This window comes from Elephantulus edwardii, unplaced genomic scaffold (assembly GCF_000299155.1).
Source record: "Elephantulus edwardii isolate Elephantulus edwardi_28Jun2011 unplaced genomic scaffold, EleEdw1.0 scaffold00087, whole genome shotgun sequence".
Taxonomy (NCBI): Eukaryota; Metazoa; Chordata; class Mammalia; order Macroscelidea; family Macroscelididae; genus Elephantulus; species Elephantulus edwardii.
Genome location: NW_006399837.1, coordinates 3,578,829 through 3,600,896, shown reverse-complemented (window position 1 = coordinate 3,600,896; position 22,068 = coordinate 3,578,829). Strand labels below are relative to the sequence as shown.

The 22,068-nt window shown below is 43.3% G+C and overlaps 1 protein-coding gene across 3 annotated transcripts in view; it reads left to right on the top strand.

Annotated features, from left to right (window-relative positions):
- EPHA4 (EPH receptor A4) overlaps positions 1-22,068 on the top strand; it is a 187,521-nt gene that overhangs the window by 96,854 nt on the left and 68,599 nt on the right. For all 3 annotated transcript variants that reach the window (XM_006890271.1, XM_006890272.1, XM_006890273.1), the window contains one exon: positions 19,198-19,536. In XM_006890271.1, the coding sequence (XP_006890333.1) occupies positions 19,198-19,536 (339 nt within the window). The remainder of the gene's footprint in view (positions 1-19,197; positions 19,537-22,068) is intronic.

Genomic DNA, 22,068 nt, shown 5'->3' with positions numbered 1-22,068 from the left:
CACACACACACACACCCCTCACCTCTACACACACCCCTCACCTCTACACACACACACACATCCCTCACCTCTCCACACACCCCTTACCTCTCCACACACCACTCACCTCTCCACACACACACACACACACACACACCCCTCACCTCTCCACACATACCTCACCTCTCCACACACACCCCTCACCTCTCCACACACACCCCTCACCTCTCCACACACACCCCTCACCTCTCCACACACACCCCTCATCTCTCCACACACACACCTCACCTCTCCACATACTCACCTCCACACACAGCTTCTACACACACACATACACACAGGAATGCAATTCAGGCTAATAAAGAAACTTTTATAAAGAATTTCTTAGAAGGAAACATGATGTGATTTTTGTTAATGAGAGGAATGTCCTTTAACTCTGCAGAGACTCGAGCCTTCCCACTCCGAATCTCTCTGCCTTCGTCAGGAGTGCTGTCTGTGGGCATCAGTGCTGGCTAAGTGGCTGGCATGCCTGGGCACAGAATCTGGTGACTGCTCAGTCCTTCTGTTCCTTGTTCAGTGGCTGTCGTGGGGAAAGGTCTTCTTTTCTCACATCGGGAGGCCGAACCAATATTATATTTAAGGTCACTTTGCCACCCTCTATTATGTTTCAAAATACACTAGAAAAATGGCTTATAAAGGCAGTAAATTGGCTCTGTGGGCCAAGGCGTAAGAGCTAATTTGTTATTTTGCCACCTTTACTTCTAAGCACCGCTACTAAAGTGGTTTTCAGTATTTTTCAATTGGAAATCTGTCCTTGGGCTCTTTATTTAACTTGTTGATGAAACTTATTAGAGCCCTGCGATGGGGCACTCTGCAAATGAGAGATTATTATTTGAAATTGCCAACTTGAAGGGCCTTCGCCAGCCGGTCTCCCAGCGAACGGCCTTGAATAATTCAGTCAGCTGTGGCAGACAAACAAAGACGGATTGATTGATACTCGCGACGGGCCTCAAATATTCCAAAATTGCCGCTTTTAAGACAATTTCTACTGGAGCAGCTTAGAGCTAATGAGGGCCAGTGCACCAGGCTCTCCGACGAGAAGGCCTGATTCGAGGGCACTTTGTGCAGGGTTAGGTTCTCGAGAAATCGAAATTCGCCTTCCTCCGCGCAACAGACACCGCCTACTTTGTCTTTACATCTGCCCCTTCTAATTGAATTTCGTGCACGGCTGTATTTCCTCCAGAAAGTATATTGTTTTAAAATTACCATTTCAGTTCTATTACTCAAAGCCCATGCTTTTAATGCTTTCTGACAGTAATCAACATAATGAAGTGTAATGAAATGATGAGCAGTCTTCAGTGCAAACCCAGTGTGGATTCCACCGGCACTGGGTGACTTTGCTGTTAGAATCGGAATGCAAATTAAAATAGCATCGTCCTTACTTGTTTCCAAGGTCAGGAAAAGAGAAAGTCTCTTTCTCTCTCTCTCTCTTTCTTTCCCTCGCAGTCTCTCTCTCTTCTCTCTCTTTAAAGTGCTTTAATTTGGGGATTCTCATATCCATTTACAGACAAGCCCTTGAAGGTGCCACTGATGTTCAGCTCAATTCTCTGCCTGAAAGATTTCCATGCTTAACAGTCTGGCTGAGGGATTTGGGGAGGGATGTGGAGCGTTTTGCTTTGATGTATAAACCATAGGATAAAAGGAAGCCTTCAGTTTCAAATAAACTGCTTTTTTCTCCCCCTCCACAAGCTTATTCTTTTCTGCTTTTAGAACTGCAAGCAGCTATTAATATAATGATGGGAGAGGCGTGAATGCTATCGAATGAGTTACTACTGTACCAAACCCATTGCTGTTAAGTCAGTTCTGACTCCTGGAGCTACTGTAGGACAGAGTGGAATGGCCTCATTGGGTTCTCAAGGTGGCTTGATGTTAAGGAATTGCACTACCAACCCAAAGGCAAGCGGTTCCAATCCAGCAGCTGTTCCATGGGAGAAACAGAGGCAATCTCCTTCCATACGTACTACATCTGAAAACCTATTGTAGAGTTAACTAGGGGTTGGTCCCTCCTACGTAAAAACAACAGCAAATCAGTATGGAGGCAAACTGTTTCTCGTTCTCCTGTGGGGTGACTGACGGGCTAGTGACGTGGAACTTTCAGTTAGCAGCCAAGCATTTAACAACTGCACTAATAGGACCCTCAAACATGGTGCTGTTGAGTTGGAATTGATAATACAGCTTAGAGGCTGTATGTCGCATGGCAAGAGATGGCCCATCTTTCACCCACAGGGCCACTGATAATTTGAGCAGCCTTTTGCGTTAGCTGTGGGACTCCCGATGGATTGCCCAACCATTCTCTGGAGAAGGGTGCCTATAGCTACAGTGTGAGGCTGGTTACTAGAAGAGACAGAATAAAGGCAAAGATTCCCCAGGTGCTTGTAGTGGAATGCTGCTAATTTCTTGAGGAGTTTCTGGCCATTTGTTCATGCCATTTATTCACTAAGATTTTTATGAGTGTACTTCTGTGAAAAATTCTAAATGCAAAATTTCCAGAGGAATTTCTTACTTGTTTCAATTAAAAAAATATTCAGTATAGTTTTCATACTACGTTCAATTGTCCCTCCACCCTTTGGAGCATGATGTCCTTCTCCAAGGGTGGGTCAGTCCCTCATGGCCACGTGCCCAAAGTAAGGGGCAGCACAGGAGAGGAAGACCCCGGATGAGATGACTGATACAGTAACTGGAGTAATGCGGGTAGATGTGTCGTAGTCAGTGAGACTAGCTCAGGACAGGGCAGGCTTCAGAGCTGCTATGCATAGGGTCGCTATGAATCACAGGGGACTCAATGGCATATAACAACAACAATAATTTGTCACAGGCAGGACTTGGAATCTGTTCCTTTATGTTTCACCAAAGGTGGAAAACTTGCTCTTGCATCCAAGATGGACTGAAGCAGAATCTATATTTTAACAAGATTCTCTGGTGATTCTTAGGTAAGTTCTGACACAATATATCTAGGTTGGAATTGCACCTTGTCAGTTGAGGGTTGAACCAGGGATGGATCAGTTTAAAGGCCTGATCACAGGGCACAAACTAAAATGCAGACACCAACTTCTTTGTTGTCAGGTTATGTGACTGTTTTCAGTTTAGACTATATGATCATGCTGCCTGTTAGCCGGTTGAGAAGTCAACTGTGAGTTTGTCCCATGGACGGTGTGGACAGATCAATACAACCAATGTTTTGGACTCGTGCAGATGCTGTCTTCAGCCTGGGCTATGTCAACACCATGTCCTTACCTAGATCTCAGCAACTCAAGGACTGACGTCAATCACCGAGTAGATGACATTCCTGTCTTCTCTTTCCTGATTGCCTTTCAGAACTTTCACTATTAATCAAGAAAAGTAGTATCTCTACAGAGGCATCTTTGGTTGGTGCAAATGACAAACATATTCATCTGATAATGGAAAGGCAATCTCCTCCCGTGCAATTAACAGTCTCTAGAAACCCACTGAAGGGTCAGCTATGGGTTGGTTCCAGCTCAGTTCTCAACAACAACAATAGAGATATCTAAGCAGAAAAGTGTAGTGGTCTACTTCCAGAAGTCAGCCATTAAAGCCTCTGTGGCACACAGTTCCATTCTGACACTCATGGATTTGTCACATGTTAGAATCCACTTCCACAGCAACTGGTTCCTCTAGAGAACCTGAGTGCATGGTCCTTGTTCAAAGACAGTTAAGGATAAAGAGTCAAGAATTACCAGAGGTGCTGCATGTAGGGCACTGAATAGACTTGTCATTGTTATGTGGGTTTACGGTTTACTGTTTATAGAGAGTTTACTGCCCTATACTGTGCCAGTCTCACTGTCTCCAGCATACCTTATCCCCATTACCCCAGTCATGGAATCAATCTATCTCATCAAGGATCTTCTTATACATAATGAAGAACAAGTAATCATCCCGTTAATTGTTAAAAAGAATGCTGTTTTATCCTCTTCACTCTCCAACACATCTCTTGTCCTATAGAGAATATGCCGTCTAGTGTGAAGATTTTTTCAGAGTGAACAGTTCAGTATGGATACAACTCAAAGCTACATGGTCTTGAATAAGACTAAAGTCAGGAAAAATGTTTAGATTGTTTGTTAATGCTATTTGGCCACGGTAGTATACTTTTCCCGCCACCATGGTTAATTAAAGATTACAGAATTCCTAATTGGCTGAAAAATGATGAAGGGAAGTAAAGATGTGGTACCTAGAAATGAGAACTTGAGGAAAGGTCATAATACTTGGGATAACATAATACTTACTTGGTCACTAAGGTCTATATGACATTCTGTTGACGCATCATGTTTTTGTGAAATAAGATCTGTGATGCATTTTCCCGAGGTGCCCTGGGTAGTTTCCTCACTAGCGGCACTTTGATCATCCTCTTGTTCTATGTATTTTCAGTAATTCATAGGACAGTTGAAGGAATCCCCGTGTAGAGGACTCCATACCATTCCATCCATCTCATAGCCCCCTGTTCCATGTGTGGCCACACTGTGCCTCCTCCTCAGAAAAAGAATTCTCAATAGCAGGGTCTAATTCCCTGTTTGCATTGAAGACAGGAAGCAGCAGGAAAGACAACTCACTTATGACAAGATCGCCCTCCAAGAAGTAACGCCACTGCCCACTCTCAGCAGGAAGGCTTGGGAAGCCTGGGAAAGCTCTGAGGTGAATTGAAAGAATTGAAAACTTTCCAGCTTATTCCACAAAGAAATCATTACAAGGAACCATGCTTTTCTTTGAATCGTTATCTGTTTGAAGCGAGTCTGATCATGGCTTTGGCTAGATTGGCTATGTTCATTTACGTTCCTTAAGTTCTCTAGTCTTATTCCTGAATGTTGAATACTCTTTTCTGCCATTTTATTATAAGTAAAATAAAGTTTAGAAAATGTTTTACTAAGAAATGTAAGGTAATGCAAAGGCTGAATATTATTATTCTTGTTCTTTCTTATTGTAGCATTATCAGAAGTAACAGAAAAGTAACTTTAGAAAGAACTGCAGCCATAAATGCTGGTAAAATCCTTTGAGTTGGCTCCCCGCTCATGACAGCCTTGTGCATGAGGCTGTGCCCTTGTGAAAACAGCCAGTCCTTTCATTGGCTGGGTTTTATAAACTGATCCCAGCCTGGTCCCCTCTTCCTGGTTCACCTTTGTCTGGAAGCTCTTGTGAAACCTGGTCCCCATCATGGCAGCTTTCAAACCTTCCACTGCCAGTTGGGGTGGTGGCTGCTCTACAGATGCATTGCCCCAGCCTAGAACCTAGGTCCCCACATGAAAAGGGAGAAGTGACTATTGAATCACCACGACCCTCCAGCCAGCAAAAAACTGCCTGATCCCCAGAGGACAAATCCACCCATCGTTGAGTTGATTTCTGCTCCACTGGGTTTCTGAGGCTGTCAGTCTTTAACAAGAGATATCTCATCTTTCTCTTGCTGAGTTCATGGTGGATTGGAACGTCTTCTTTTGATTAGCAACTCAATACATATCATATTACACCACCAGGACTCCTTAGCTATAGACTCAAACTCACTGGGGCCAAGTCAGAACCAACTCATAGCTGACCCTTCCACAGGTTGTTGGAGGCTGTAAATCACGCAGAAGCAGATTGTCCATCTTTCTTCCAACTGCATCTTTCTTCCAAAAAGTTGCTGGTGGTTTCCAACCACCGGAGAGGTGTCACCCCGGGTTAGTAATGTTAACTTCCTGTGGACAACTAGTCATCTTACAATAAACCACACTTTACTTTAGTCTGGAAAGACAAAAGGCTCCTGGAGAGGAGAGCCAGACAGGAGACTAGAAAAATAGTGGCAAACTCTCAGCAAGAAGTTGCCTCTGCAGGAAGCCAGGAATTTTCCATGACAGCAACAAGTGATTGATGCCACCAAATGCTTCTGGGCTTTTTCTTCTTTTAAATAATGGGCAGCTCTGCTTTGGGTCGACTCATTGTTAAAGCACATAAACCCCTTTGATAAAAGGTTAGGGACGACTCATATATCTCAGAAGAGGTGTCCCTAAGCAGCGGGCTCTGTGTAAAGTAACCCACAGCAGCAAGGGCTGAGACAAAGCAATTAGTGATGGCAACATATACAAATGTCAGGGGGAAGCATGGGCTTTATTTCGGAGTCACAACTTACACACCCCGACTGTTTACTCTCCCTTCTAACCTGTCTTTCAGCTGGGAAAGATTAACAACAACAAAGGCTCATCTGAAGGGTTTTACAGCTAAGACACTGGAGTATTATTGGCAGTCCAAAAGCTGTGCATGATTAATGAAGCCTTATGAGATGGAACTCGAGGCTGAAGGTGCTTCATTCTGGGAAGGGCTCCTTCGTGCTGGCCACCTTGACATTTTAGTAGGGTGACAGTCACGCTGAAAGAAATTGATCGTTTAAGAGTTGCATTTCTGCCCATGCTCTTGGGGAATGTTTCTTTCCACTTCTAGAATTAATTTCATGGCTCCGGCATTGAATTTTAAAATGGTGATTAAAAGTCCATGATGTATTAAACATCTGTAATAGCTCTGAAAAAGCACTCTGTCAGTTGGGCTCTGCTGCCTTGGTTTCCTATCAGCTATCTCCTTGCTACTGTGGCTTGGTTGCAGACGTAATTTTTTTAACACTCAAGTGTGCACACACGCTTTTTGGAGGGGGCAGCTTTGGGGGAGCTCTGGTGGCCTCTTCTGTCGGGAGTTGTACTGCCAACCCAAAGGCTGTCCCCCTCTGGCACTTTGACTCTACCAGCTATTTTGAGTAAGAAAGACAGGCAGTCTCCTGTGGAATTCCAATGGCAGGTCAGCTGTGAGTCAGCTCAACTTGATGGTGATGAAAGAGACAGTTTGTAAACCCACTGAGTGCCGTGGAGCTAATGCATCAAAGGAGCGAAGTGGCATGATCTAAAGAAGCTTTGTTATTGTTGTTGTTCTCCGATCTGTTCAAATGCTCAGAACTCTTTACTGTCTCTTTACACATGACTCCTAGCTCACCCTCCAGCACGCTTTCAGAGGCCATAGACTGGACAGGTGGAGACTGCTCTGTTTTTCTCTGGTGGGACCACTGGTGGATTTGAACCAGTAGAGAAGCACTGTTTGTTGGTTAGCAGAGCAACCCTCCTACCAGCTATGCTACCAGAACTCATAGATTCATTGAGCTTTTAGTACAGATCAGGTAGGTACCGAAGGGCTAGGTTCGTTCTCATCAACAGGCAGAAGAGAGAATTCCTTCTTGTGTTTTAACAGGAATAAAACCAAGAAATAAGAGCATTTTAGATTCTCACAGGAAGGAAAGAAGACAGGAGGATGTACGGGGTGGGTGGGGAGAATTGTGTTTTAACAAACACCTCTGGCTTGAGGAGGTTGGAAATGAGACCTGAGGAAAGACTATCAGAGGGCACCCACTGCCCTCAAGTCGCTTCTGACCCATATTGACCCTCTGTCTGGTTTCTGACATTGTTGCTCTTTTTTTTTTTCTTTGTCCGTCTTTCTCCTTCTGAGCAGCAAGTGGACTCGAACCGCTGATCTTTGATTTAGCAGTACGATAGATCTGTATCACCAGAGTTCTCCAAATTTAAGGAGCCATGGGAGGACATTATATAGGCAGAGCCGCAGTGTTTAAGTTGCACATTTTCAAGGTTTGCTAACAATATGAGGCTCACACTTGACTTAGTGTTTTTCGCTTGGTCTTGAGAGACTCATTAGCATTTTAATTCTAATTCTTGTAAAACATAAGAAATTTCGAGTATCCATGGCACTTTACACCGAGTATTCTTGGGCATTTAAACCTTTTGCTGGCTGGAGCCTACTTCTAAGTACAATCACTGTGGCAGTTTCTCTCTTTTGCTAAAGTTGTAGTTTTTCCTATAAGAATTAAAAAGTGCGTTTTGCCGTGTGTGTGTGTGTGTGTGTGTGTGTGTGTGTGTGTGTGGTGTGTGCAAAGACCGGGAACCACTGTAACAGCCTCCACTTTCAATAGAGTGGTCACTACTAAATTGGAGGCCTTTATGACTTTAGGTTCAGTGTTGGCTGGTCATTTTGGAATGACTTAATAAGGCTCATGCAGATTTCACGTGGCTGTGTAAATCTAAGGTTGCCTGTGTGATTTAAAGGGACTACTTTAAATCCTGACAGAGGCAGCAAGTGTATTCTCTCGAATACTGAAGAATTAAACCTTGGTCTCATACATACATGAGAGGAGAGAATTATGATTTGTGAAATTACTGCAATTCTTTTTAATTCTTAGAATATCACCCTTTTAAAGTTTTCACACTTGGTTCTTAGGGAGTTTTGATCTTGGAGACTGACTTTTCCCAGCCGAGAACACATGATCGGTTAAGGAAGATCAAGAGTGTTTTTCCAATATTACGTGCTGATCTGATAGGCTATGACATGATAGTCTTTTGCATCTGCTGTAATTTTGGCTGCCGTTTCTTTGGGGTTACTTCCTGTCAAATCCCTGTCAACCGAATGCAAGGTGACATCCCTCTGGAAAATAGTAATTACCCACAGTAGCACCTTTCACCAATCCCTGCTGTGCCAGGCAGGCGGTGTTTCACACCAGTGAAGCGAATGGATGTTCATTAAATTTACCCTGGATGGCAAGAAACGCGGTGCCCATTTCTGTGAGAGCAAGGGGAAGCTCAGGAAATGGGTTCCTTCCTTGATCAGGGAAGTAGGTGAAAAGCCACTGCTGTTGTCAGGGCCAGCTCAAAGCCAGTACACACACACACACACACACACACACACACACACACACACACAGCCGTCAAGTAAGTTCTGGCTGAGAGCCACCGCACAGGATGGAGTCGAACTGCTGCTCAGGACTTGCGCGGCTGTAAATCTCCTCTGACGCACACTGAGGATTCTAGCCCCACCCCCAACCCAGAGTCATTTACTTGGTCATTGAGTATCATCAAATTGGATGCAACTTGTAGTTGACCCTCCAGCTTCTTGTCAGAGGCAGTAAATTGCTTGGGAAGAGACTACCCATTCTCCTCCAGAGGAGCAGCAGGTGGCTTTGAACTGCATACCTTTGGAATTGTAGCGGAGCAATTGGCAGATACGAGTCATGATTAGCAACCCCTCAGTGCTTAATTCATTGCAACACCAAGGTTTATTGGGGTTTCATGAGCTGAGCTCCCTAGGTAGGTAAATCCAAGATGCATTTGAAGTTCATTGATTATGTCAGCAAGTATTAGGGGTGCCGGTGGGCGTCCTTCTGAGAGGGTGGTGTTAGGTGCCTGTCTAGCTGTCTCCAGCTCAGAGCAACCTTATGTGAAGATGGAAACCCTCCCTGATCCCGTGCCATCCTCACCATCTGTGCTGTGCCTCAAGTCCATTGTCACAGCCAGTGTCAGTTCATTGTACTGAAGGTCTTCCTCTTTTTTTTCTTTGCTAACCCTCTACTTTTCCAAACCTGATATCCTTCTCCAGGGGGTTGACCTCCTCTGATGGGAGACAATGTTTTTGTTGTTGTTACATGCCATTGAGCCAGAACGAACTCATAGCTGCCCCTTCAGTAGGTTTTCAGAGACTGGAAATCAAACAGAACGGGATGTCACCCATCTTATTCCTGCTCAATAGCTAGTGAACTTGAACTCCAGCACAACTCTGTACTGCTTGCCAACCAGAGTTCCCTCTAAGAGGCAGTAGCTCCTGTCAGACTGGAAAGCAAATGGTCAGCAGGCTAAATGCACTTGATGCAGCCTTTTGCACACAAAGCTATCCTGGGAGAAGCCGTGTCCATTTGTTGGCAGCTGTCCACGCCGCTTTACGGATACAGTGGCAGTGATGAGCGGCTGCTCGAGCCATAGGCCTATGAAGCACACACTCAGTGCCGAGGTATCAGAACTGACTCTCAGCTGACTCACCAGTAGGGTCTTGGCGGCTGAGACTTGGGTAGGAGATAGCCAGTCTGACTCCCAGGAGTCCCTGGTAGGTCCACACCACCAGAGAGGTACCACCTTTAACTTCGACATCTACACCACCCAGGCTCCTCGATGGTCTGTAAACCCTCACCTCTTTATCCCATGCCCCTTTGTGACTTACTCTAAAGGACTCCTGAGTTAGGGAGTGTCTGATGGGACTTTGGATTCTGGTTTGTTGTTACTGGTGGTGGTGGTGTTTGGTGCTGCTATTTGATGCCATCAAGTTGACTACATCCCATAAGGACCTTATGAGCTACAGTCCTGAACCACCCTCACCATCTCTGACATGCTTGTGGTTACAATCATTGTGTCAGTTCATCACCTTGAGGATTGTCTCCACCATTCTCATCATGATGCCTTTTTCCAAGGAAAACAAGCGCAAAGTTTGTGAGATGAAGTTACACTATCCTTCCCCCTAAGGAGCCCCCTGGAAGTATTTCCTTCAAGACAGATTTGCTTATTCTTTTGACAGTCCAGGAAATATTCAATACTCTTTTCCAACACCACAATACACAGAAAAGTGATTCTTCTTTGACCTTCCTCAGTTGTCTAACTTTCAGATGTATAGGAAGCAATTGAAAGTACCATGGCTTAGATTGAGTACACCTTAGTCTTTAAATTGATATCCTTGCTCTTTAACACTTCAAAGAAAGGTCTTTGGAAGCAGATATTCCCAATGCAACATGCCTTTTATTCTCTCCACTACTGCTCCTATTAATGGTGTACTCACTATTGATTCAAGATTTCTACTTGTCAGTCTTTTCTGGTGGTATATTGATTCCAGTAGTATATTTATTCTGGTAGTGCAGCTAATACCTTTCTCATCTCTATGTGGAGGCTGGACTTTATGAGGAGGAATGTAGCATCAGGATTGGAGGAAGACTCATCAACAGCCTATGATACGCAGATGATACAACCATGCTCACTGAAACTGAGGAGGTCCTGAAGTGCTTGCTGCAGAAGGTCAAGGACTGCAGTTTTTATTATGAACTGAAGTTCAACATCAAGAAATAAAATATTCTCACCACTGGGCCAATTGGCAGCACTATGCTAGATGGAGAAGACATTGAGATTATTAACAATTTCAGCTTGCTCAAATCCACAGTCAACACTTTTGCCACCAGCAAAAAAAAAAAAATCAGCTTGAACTCAAAAGATGAATTGCATTGGGAAAATCTGCTGTCAGGGACTTCTCCAAAGTGCCAAAGAGAAACAGTGTCAGTCTTGAGACTAAGGTGTGCCTGATTCAGGCTCAACAGTCTTTGCAGTTAACTTGCTATGCATCAGACAGCTGGAGAATGGCTAAGGACAATTAAAGAAGAATCAGTATCTTTGAGTTGTGGTTCTGGAGAAGAGTACTGAACATACCATGGATCGCCAAGAGAATAAACAGGTCTGACCTGGAAAGGGCTTCTCAGAGGCAAGGATTTTGACGCTCTGTCTCACATAATTTGGACATATGGTCAAGATGGACCAGTCCCTGGAGAAAGACATCATGTTTGGAAGGGTAGAGGACTAGCACAGGAGAGGAAGACCTCAGATGAGATGAATTGACACAGTGACTGGGGTAAAGGGTGTGTGTGTGTTGGAGAGAGTGACACTGGCTCAGGATGGAGCCAGGTTCAGAGCTGTTATACATAGACAACTCAATGGCGCATAACAACAAAAGTAGCTAGTACTGTGCTCAGACATCTTCATTTACAAAAGAAGTGATGGTTGAATTCTAAACATGAAAACGTTAAATTTCCCATCCTACTTCTGTTGTTTACCTGATGTGTTTTGTTCCTGTTGAGGACATATAGACAGCTTATATGAATTCAAATATCTGCAGATGTGATTCTGTGACATTGATTATATTCCTTGAGTTGTGCAAACATTCTCACCCTCCTCTTCTGAGCTGTTTCCTTCTCCCTTACTATAAAGCCAGTGTCCCCTAAATTCTGTTCTCCTTTGCATCCCTTGGAGATGACTCTTAAAAGGCCCAATTCTGGTTCTTAAAGGGAAACAGAGAAATAGTCTTGGGATTATAAGTGAATTTCATAGAGTGAAAAGAATAAAATGAAACAGGTGAAAGAAGGACTTATCTGCTCCTTAAATACACCTTAACATTTGAATAATTTGTATTTTAATATGCTAATTTAATATTAATATTTAATATGCTCACTTTGATGATAAAAATAAAAAAATTTTAACTCTGTAAAGGCTACTAAGAAAATGCCAGCTTACCTTTGAAAATGTTTAAATTTTTTTTTCCAGAAATTAAGCTTTCTTTGTCTTCGTGACTGAATAAATCACCACTTGAAATGAAGATGGAAAAAGAAAAGAAACTTTAGTTGATTGCGTCATTCCCCTCCTCTTCCTTTTAACTCCTCATTGTGATATGAGTGTGAGTTTAGAGAGTCAGTGGGTCTTCCATTCAACAGTTTGTACCCTCTTTACTTGGTGACACTGATTGCAGTCCCCACCTTGATTGAGGCCTCTCTTTCCTCTCTTCTGAGCTTTAACCCTGACCCTGTGCTGCCCTTTTACTCTCATATGGCTGACTGCTGTAAAGAGTACCTCCCTGCCGTTATGGTCCACCTTACACATCTGAGTATTATTTGGCTGTAAGTTGAGCCATGGAGGTAAGTTCAGTTCCCGACTTGGAAGATGACTAAGGACTCTGGTCTTGGGATTCTACCAGCCTCAATCAGGTTTTCTTGAGTTTTGTTGCAGATTTTTTTCCTACTTTATCAAGGTTCTTCTATCATCATCCCCTTCAGAGCAGTTAGTTATGGTAGCAGGGCACCATCTAGTTCTGCTGGTCTCAGGGTCTTTGAATGGTGCTTGATATCATCTTGTGTTTTAAATTCTCAATTGTCCACTAGTCTGAGAAAAGAGGGACTTGAATAAGACTATTGTCAGCTGCCATCCGATCACCCTGCCTCAACCAATAATAGACACCTTGCCCAGTGGAAAAGCCCACCATCTACCCCTATGCCATTCCACGTTTGTTAGGGAGCAGGCTGACTTGTGCCATAGGGAATTCATCAGCTGATTTTTAGAAATAAATCACCAGGCATTTTTTTCCTAGTCTGCCTTAGACTAGAAGCTCCCTAGAAACCTCCTTATCAGTATATGGGATGTACCGGTTGGGTGTCCAGATCTCTGACATGGAAGGTAAAAATTCAACCACCTAACCTCTCTTGTTTGTAATTTCACTGTGGTCGTGCTAGTCTCGATAGCACCTGACAATAAGAAGGACCTCCAGTGCCTCTGAGTTAAATCACTAGTGTAGTTGGTTGGGAGTCATGAGGCTGGCAGTCGGAATCCACTGGTGGGTCCTCGGGATGAAGATGGGATCTCTCTTCTTATGTGACTTACAGTTCAGAAACCCAGTGGAGGGTCAGCTATTAGTGCATCCAATTTGACTGCAATGAATGAATGAGTGAGTAACCACCATGCCTGTAAATTAAATTGTTTACCCTTGTTCTTGGCTTTGTGTACCACTGAGTTAGAACCGACCCACAGCTGGACCTCTAGCAGGTTCTCAAAGGCACTTTAGTTGCACCTCTCTCCCACAGAACAGCTGAGATTTGAACCGAGTGCCTTCAGGGTTGCAGCACAATTCCTTACCCCTCAGCCACCAGAGCTCCCAACAGAGCTTACTATTTCATATTCTCTTATTCCACTAGTATAGCTTTCCTGGGAAGATGCCTGTATTAGTTCACACACTTATTCTATAGGCAGGTGTGTAAGATATATTAAAGGAAAGACTTTGCTACTTTCCATTCATTTCCTAACTTAGATAATATGTTTCAAGCTTACTCTGAGTGAAGGACTGTGGTAGATACTGGGAATTGATGAAGATCTTGGTGCTTCATGGGCCCAACATTTGGTAGCAGAAGCAGGAAAAACATTAACGTCCTTGGTTAGTGAGACAACATGCCCTCCCAACCAAAGTCCGCAGCAGAACTGAAATGCCAAGCAATTCTGTAATCACGTTTGCTGCCACACTTATACTCAGGCTCAGAATGAATAGTTTCCAGTAGCTTAAAACCTTATTATTCACCACGACCTTCAAGTTACCTCTTGTCGCTCTGTATTCCGTAGATACGATGTTCACACAGAAACTTGAAAAATGAAAACAGGACAAGGTTGTCTCCCTTTGTGGTAAATCTCATTTGTAAGTGGATGTATTTCAAATTAACAAGGTCCGAAATTTAATTGTTTCTAAGTAGACATGAATTATAGTTACGTAAACAAAAGAAAAGATCATTTAAGACCACTATGCTTTTTTCTCTTCAGAATGCTTTGCATTTATTGAGAATGAGCTCATGTTATTTAGGATGGCTGATTTTGTCTTTGCTTAGCAATCATTTCAGGTAATTGCTAGAAGGTGTAGCTATAAAGCAAGTTTGTTGGGTCTGGACTGTCTTTGGCTTCATTTAAGACTGTTCTTTTTTTCTCTCATTGGCTTGAGAAGAGGCTTATGCAGATGTAGCCCCTCCCTGTAAATGTGAAACACACTTAATAGATCATCCTTAATTGGCAAGAGTTTAAAAAAGAAAAACCACAATTCTGCATACTCAATTGCAACCACTGTTATGATTTTAATTTATGAAGCCTGAGTCCTTTTCCGCATCTGTCCAGGCGAACACAGTCATCATGCTGGGTGGATGTTTCCGTATCTCTTGCCTCCCTCAGTCCTCAATCATCATCCAATTTCTAGGCTGTAACTATGTGCTCATATACCCATCACTTTCCGTGCCTGCAAAACATAAAGTAGATGCAACACAATCCACAAAATCTCCCTTAGAGGCAAGTTGAATTCATCCAGTTCTTTTACGCCCCTTGAGCGTCTTTCCCGGGACTCCTTGAGGAATTATTACCTGAAAGAAGAGTCTTATCCGAGGTAGTGCTGGTTTTTATACTAACTCTCCATCTCAAAACCCCACAGCATCTCTCCCCCCACCCAATGTGACAGTGCCACATCTGTGAGCCCTGTGACCATTTCGTTTTCTGCTCCATTTCTTCTCTGTTTAGACACTGTCATGCCCCGTCCTACATACTAATTACTGACTTTTTGCTTCTGCTGTGCTTGATTCATTGTGTCGCGTTTTCCCGTGTGAAAGTGGACCAAGAACGTTGGCAAGCAGGTTAATGGATGTGAGAGTCACTTTTCTTTAACCCTGGAAGTCACAACAAAATAAGAACCAGCAGCTGACCCAGTTTGTAAATCCGGCCGTGGTCAGTCTTGGGCTGCAGACGAGCAATGCATTTCACTATAATGCCAAACAACTGCAGAAACTGAATAGGGCTGAAGATGTGTCCTCCCTTCTTTTGCCTTCACTGGTCAAATGAAGACCTGAGCAAGCTTTTGATGATTGTTGTTGCTGTCCATATCTCTACTGGGGGTCACCGATTTGGTGGAAATCTTTCAGAATGAGAGTCAGTACTTTTGGAGAATTTTTTTTTAATGATGATTAATTAACTTGTGAAAATAGAGGCAACCTGATGGCATTCTTATGTTTTTGACTGCCAACCAAAAGGTGGTCAGTTTTAATCTACCTGCCCTATCAGCAAGAAAAAGAAAGATAATATCTCCCTCTAAAGATTTTGGCCTTGGTAACTCAATGGAAGCTTGCTGTGCATTGAAATCCACTCAGTGGTGGAGGTTATAATTTTGTGAAAGTGGAGGTGGGGGGAGGAAGCTATCTGACTTCCCCTAACATCACTGGAAGACTGAGGAAATATAGATCAGTAGCCAAAGGGGCGAAAATCAGAAATACCTTCTCTTTCCATGTTTTTGTTTTGTTTTGATCAATTCTGTCAGTTATCATGTGCCGTCGAGTCACTTACAACTCATAGCGACCCTATGTACAACATCTCTGAACCTTGCTCTATTTTGAGCCAACCTTATTGTCTCTGACACTACTACCCCCATTATCCCAAACACTGAGTCAATCCATCTCATTCAAGGGTCTTCCTCTCTTGCACCATCCTTCCACCCTTCCAAGCATGATGTCCCTTTCCAAGGACTGGTCTCTCCTGGCAACATGGCTAAAGTATGTCAGACGGATCTTTAGAATCTTTGCCTCCAAGGAATAGCCTGATTTCACCCTCTCCAGGACAAGCCTGTTTGTTCTCCTAGCAGTCCATGGTATATTCAATACTCTTCTTCAGTTATGATTAGAATTAACCAATTAATGTCCCTCCCTCCCATGACACTACTTCTCTACTGAGTTTGACAGTTTGTTGCAATGGTCACACAGAACAACCCATGGCTTCTGCTTCTAGTTGAGGTTTATTAGGGAAGGAATAGGTTATAATTCAGACTCAGGAATGATTCAAGAGGGCCTTCTTGGATTAGGATAGCTTCTTCTCAGACATACTCACAAGCAGACCTTTCTGGCCCTTGGCCTTTTGGTCTGGCCTATGTCCTGCTCCAGTAACTGTTAAAAAGCATTTCAGCTCTTATTCCCCATAGTGCCTGGGGTCATTCTACCCCACCAGTAGTCCTCAGCTTACCTCACCAGGAATCCTTAGCTCGAAGCTCTCATCAACCCATATGTTCTCAGCTCCCAGCTCCATTGGTGATCACACCTACGACATCTGCCTTGCTTGTGGGTGGGATCCCACTGTACTGTCTCACTCCAGTGTTCTGATACTGGTTCTGTGGTTTCTCTGCCATTACTTCTTGCTATCTTGTGCCATGTCCAGTGTTACAGCTTTCTGTCTCTGTTGCATGCAGCTGGATGCTTCTCAGTGCACGGACCCTGGGTCCTTATGACACTGGGTCCTGTGACCTTCACAGCTCTTTTCCTCGGTGATGGTGAAGTTCTCACTAGAATAATGGCAAAACCGACCAGCCTCCTTCAGTACGATTCTATCTACCTTATCCCCGGAGCATTCCATGCGCGTTACTTACATTTCTAGCAAACATATTTCCTTGGTGGGTCACAAGTGCCTGGTTTGCATCGGTTCAGCTAGTATTTTATAGACATCACAGGATCATTGTAAGAACATATAAACACAGTTCATTGCAACCAAATTTAATTCTTTTCATTGTGTCTATCGAGATCTCCAATTATTTACCTTTTAACACTCTTCATATGTACATTTCAGTGAGTCCTTGTCGATGTTAGTTGAGCTCCATTGCTAACCAGATTGTATCAACTTTCAGATCCACTTTCTAAATCTCATTTTCTTCCTTTTTTTAAAATTAACTTTAATGAAAGTTTACAGAGACTTATGCTTTCCAGTCATTCATTGTTGCACTTTTCTCCCTGACCACTCCCTCCACCCCCAATTGACTTTTCTCCTTGAAAAGTAAAAGAATAACTGTTTCATTGTTATGCAGTCCCTCCCCGCAAGTCCACTCCACTGCACAGCCTTCATCCTGGACTCCTGTCAAGACAATAATAGCCAATCATAGATCCTTTTAAACATCTGTTTCACTGCAGTCTACATAATTCCTCCCCTCCTTCTTGGTCTTCCCTCAACCCCGACATCAGTACTGTTTTACAATAGTGGCCCTATGCACTTTCTTCTTTAAAAATGAGGATGTTTGATTGGATGAGCTTTACTATCCCTTTGCTTCTCAAAGTCTATGATTTTCAACCAAATCTTTCATCATTTTCTCAAAAAGCCTTTCTTTGTCCTTATGTTCCCACCACTGTGCTGGGGATCACAGACACAAATTTTAGATGTAAACAAAAAGAAATGTGTAGTTTCTGGGCCTTTGGGAAAATCTTACCTTTGACACTTTTTTTTCCCCTTTATAGCTTGGGGAACAGATGTTAACACTGAGATTTTTAGTAGGTAGTGCAAAGTAGATTAAGAGAGCCTGCTTGTTAAAAATAGTGTCTTCAATTAAGCTGTGTAAAGAGAAAGGGAAAGTGAGTCAACTTTCCTAAATGTTACCATCAAAATCCTTTCACTGTTCATCACCATGGGCTGAGTAGTAAATACTGAATATGACCCGTATTTGTAAGTTAACTTTTTCAATCCTGTCTCAATGAGTGCCTAGGAAGAAGTTCCACTGTGACTGACCAGGTCACGTCTTCCCATAAGTTCACCTGGGCCTCCAGTTCATTTTCTTAGAGGACTGTGAACTAATTCTCTCCAATATAGCCGTTCCAAATACTCAATCGTATGGCTATTATAAGCAAGAAACTGCAAGTTTTCATTAAAATTATTTTGACTGTGCAACAGTGAATGACTGGAAACCCTAAGTCTCTGTAAACTTCCATTAAAATGAATTAAAAAAAATTAAAAAAAATATTTTGACTCCTCTCTTGGGAGACAGAAATGAGGAAGAAGAAGTAGCATCCCAATTGTCATGTTGAGTAAATATTAAACTGTGTCAGATGTCTTTGGAATTCACTCAGATCAAGAATATCCCCCCTTTTTTTTGTTCACTGTGATTCTTCTACTGATGGCAGTTTAGGCGATGACTTCTAGACAATTTGAAGAATACAAAGAAGCAAAGGAGTTTCTTACAGTTACATAGTGTTACTTTCGTTATTTTTTCAATGAATAGGCTCTTGTTGCTTAGTTCTGTCCTAAAAACATCCAGTGCCGCCTCTTGTACTGCAGAAAGTCTTTGATAATGGTGGAAATGAGCAGTGCCCGGGGCAGCCCTGGTCAGAGGGAGGAGGGGCTCGGGAGCCTTGCCTGGTCCTGCCTCCCACCAGCTCTATCTGCCCCATCGCTGCCACCAGGCTAAACCAGTTCCTCCTAATTCCCCATAAATAACATAACTTTCACCTGCCGTGCAGAGATGTATCTGTACTGTTAATTTTATTTCATTATCGATGACATGATGCACTTGGGAATCAGCGTGTACCTTCAGAAATGGTGTGTAGGTAATAATTAGCTGGAGTCTCACAACAGCCCTGGGAACTAGAAACCCATTCTTATACCCATTTTACAGATGATAAGATAGAGACTCGGTGATAAGTTTGGCTATTTCTTTCATACTTCAAAGGGGAAGCCTGGGCTTGGAGCCTAGTTGGTGTAGGATCGCTTCACACCCCAGAACAGCAGCTGATGCTAGATTTGTTTGTGCAAGAATTAGGCTGACATTTACACGTCCACCCTGCTATGATATTGTTCTTTTTAAAGATCTTTCTGCTGGCACGGTTCGCTACTTGAGTTCTTTGCCAAATGGGCCCACCTTACTTCCTGTAGCTGTGGAGAGCACTCTAAGCTCTGAGAGATTCTAAAAAGATATTTTCAGTTCTTGCTGTGATGGTACATTTTTGTTTTGTTTCTTCAGGCCCACCATCTGCTCCTCTCAACTTGATTTCAAATGTCAATGAGACGTCAGTGAACTTGGAATGGAGCAGTCCTCAGAACACGGGTGGCCGCCAGGACATTTCCTACAATGTGGTCTGCAAGAAGTGTGGAGCTGGGGACCCCAGCAAGTGCCGGCCCTGCGGAAGTGGGGTCCATTACACCCCTCAGCAGAATGGCCTGAAGACCACCAAAGTCTCCATCACTGACCTCCTCGCACACACCAACTACACATTTGAGATCTGGGCAGTGAACGGAGTGTCCAAGTATAACCCCAGTGCCGATCAGTCTGTTTCTGTCACTGTGACGACCAACCAAGCAGGTAGGAATCGGATCTACTTTTATTGTGTGGTCTAAGTGCATTGAGAAGGAGGACTTACTGTGATGCAGTGAGTGATGGTGAAGGTTCACCATTGAAGCAGAATCACATGAGTCTAATTGTAATCTTTGAACTGTGCTGCAGAAGATGCTTAGAAGGACGTGTGTTCATTTGGCAAATATGTTTTGGATGCCAGCGTCATAGCATTCTTATATGAGGTAGTATAGTGACAGTGAAGTTTGAAGAGTGTCTTGTTGAAAGATAGCAAACTTTCCATGTTGAGCATTTCTTATGTGAGGTTCCCATTTGTTGTTGTTGTTGTTGTTATGTGCCGTCGAGTCGTTTGCGACTCACAGCGACCCTATGTATGACAGCCCTAAACCCTGCTCTATCCTGTGCCAATCGCACTGCCTCTGACACACCCATCCCGATTACCCCAGTCACTGAATCAATCCACCTCATAGAGAGTCTTCCCCTCCTACGCTGTCCCTCCACCCTCCCAAACATGATGTCCCTCTCCAAAGATCTGTCCCTCCTTACAACATGTCCAAAGTATGTCAGACGAAGCCCCAGAATCCTTGCTTCCAAGCAGCAGCCTGATTTAACCATTAGCCATTCAAATGTCAAGATCCATAGTTAACATCAGGGAAGTTGTATTTAATTTTTTTATTTCTCATTTAATGGATTTCTACCAAGACAGACTATTGTCTTTCCACCAAAAGCATTGAGAGCTATATACATGCCCTTTTTTAAGTATTTTGAAAATCATCTGCTTTAACCTGTGCTAGAATTGCCATGTACATCTGTGAGCAATAAACAGTTTGTACAAACTTTGATCTTGATAGTTGACATGGTTTGCACGACATTTTTGTAACCCTTTTGTTAGGAGAGTTTATCCTTAACATCCTGAAGAGTGAGCCATCACCTTTAAATGACTACAGAGCATCTTCTGGGCATGAAGGGTTTTCATTCAAAATCTTGGCTCTCAACTATCTTAAAGGTGCAAATCCAAATTGAACCACATGGTCTCTGACTCCTGGTCTGATCATGTTTATTATCACCAGCCTTGTCTCACTGCCTCAGACACAGTGGCCTTATCTGTGGCCAAAATATCCACTCTGGGCTTCTGCCTTGTGTGTTAAAATGCCAACTCCCTGCTACTTCTGGAGAATTAAAAGAGGAGTGGGCGAAAGGACTGTGGTGTCTCATTTTGTGGGGCTGTTAAGACTAACATCACTGGAAAAAGATTATAACATGCCAGCAATTCTATCACCTCTCACGGCACTTTCTTCTTAAATTAATGTTTCAGTAAGTGCTCTCAATACTTAAGTAAAATATCTACTAATTGATCCCAGAGTGGAGAGAGTTCCAGGTTCCAATCCAAAGCCATTATTTTTCAGCTTTTCCGTGAATGTTCTAGAATAAATAAAAAAAAAGTTACGATTTAGGGGAAGACGGGATGCTGCAGACCGAAATGGTAGATCTTCCTGGAATGTAACTTCAGCTCCGTGAATGAGAGCAGCCTTTTCAAATATGGGCTGTGAACAGGCCATTGGGTTACGTTCTTGTCTTTCCGTTCTGCACTTTGCAGAGTGAACAGCATTCATTAGTGATAATTAGTAGGACTTCTCTACAAAGTACAGTGTGCTTTCAGAATCTTTAGTAACATCCCAATGTTGTCCTGGTGGCACAGTGTTAAGTGTTGGGGTGCTGAAAGGTTGGAAGTTTGAATCCACCCGCTGTCCTCTCTGTGGGAGCAAGAAGAAGGATTTTACTCTCTAAAGATTCACAGTTTGGGGAACGTGTGGAGGGCTGCCAAGAGTCAGAATTAACTTGGTGGCAGTGGGTTTGTCATTTGGGGAGGGTTGGTAGCAACACAAGTAATTTGTGATTGTCAGCTTTTCAGTTTTGCTTGGAAACAAACAAACAAACAATGGATATATTTCCTAGAACCTGGTAATAAACATTGGCACTACTGGATGGTCTGGGTTATGAAGGGGCAGAGCACTGCAGGGTGGTCCCTACACCATCTCCCTACAACATCTGGTCTGACGCATGTCATATTGTTATGCTCGGTCCAAATCGTGCACCTTTTCAGCAAGCCACAATATTCTTACTTGCTTCCTATGTGTGAGGAGATTGGGTTGTGAATGAGGAAGACTGAAGAGGAATGCAGCCTCCAATATGGATTGAGACTCAATATCAACAAGACAAAGATTCTCACCACTGGGCCAATTGGCAGCATCAGGATGGATGGTGAAGAGATTGAGATTGTTCACAGCTTTAGTTTGCTTGGATCCACAGTCAACACTCTTGACACCAGCAGCCAGGAAATAAAAAGACATATTGCGATAGGAAAGTCTGCTGTTAGGGACCTCTCCAGAGTATTGATGAGCAGTGGTGTCACTCTGGAGACTAAGGTGCATCTGAAACAGGCCGTGGTCTTTGCAATCACTTGTTATGCATCAGAGAGTTGGACAATGACTAGGGAGGATAGAAGGAGAATTGATGCCTTTGAGCTGTGGTGCTGGAGAA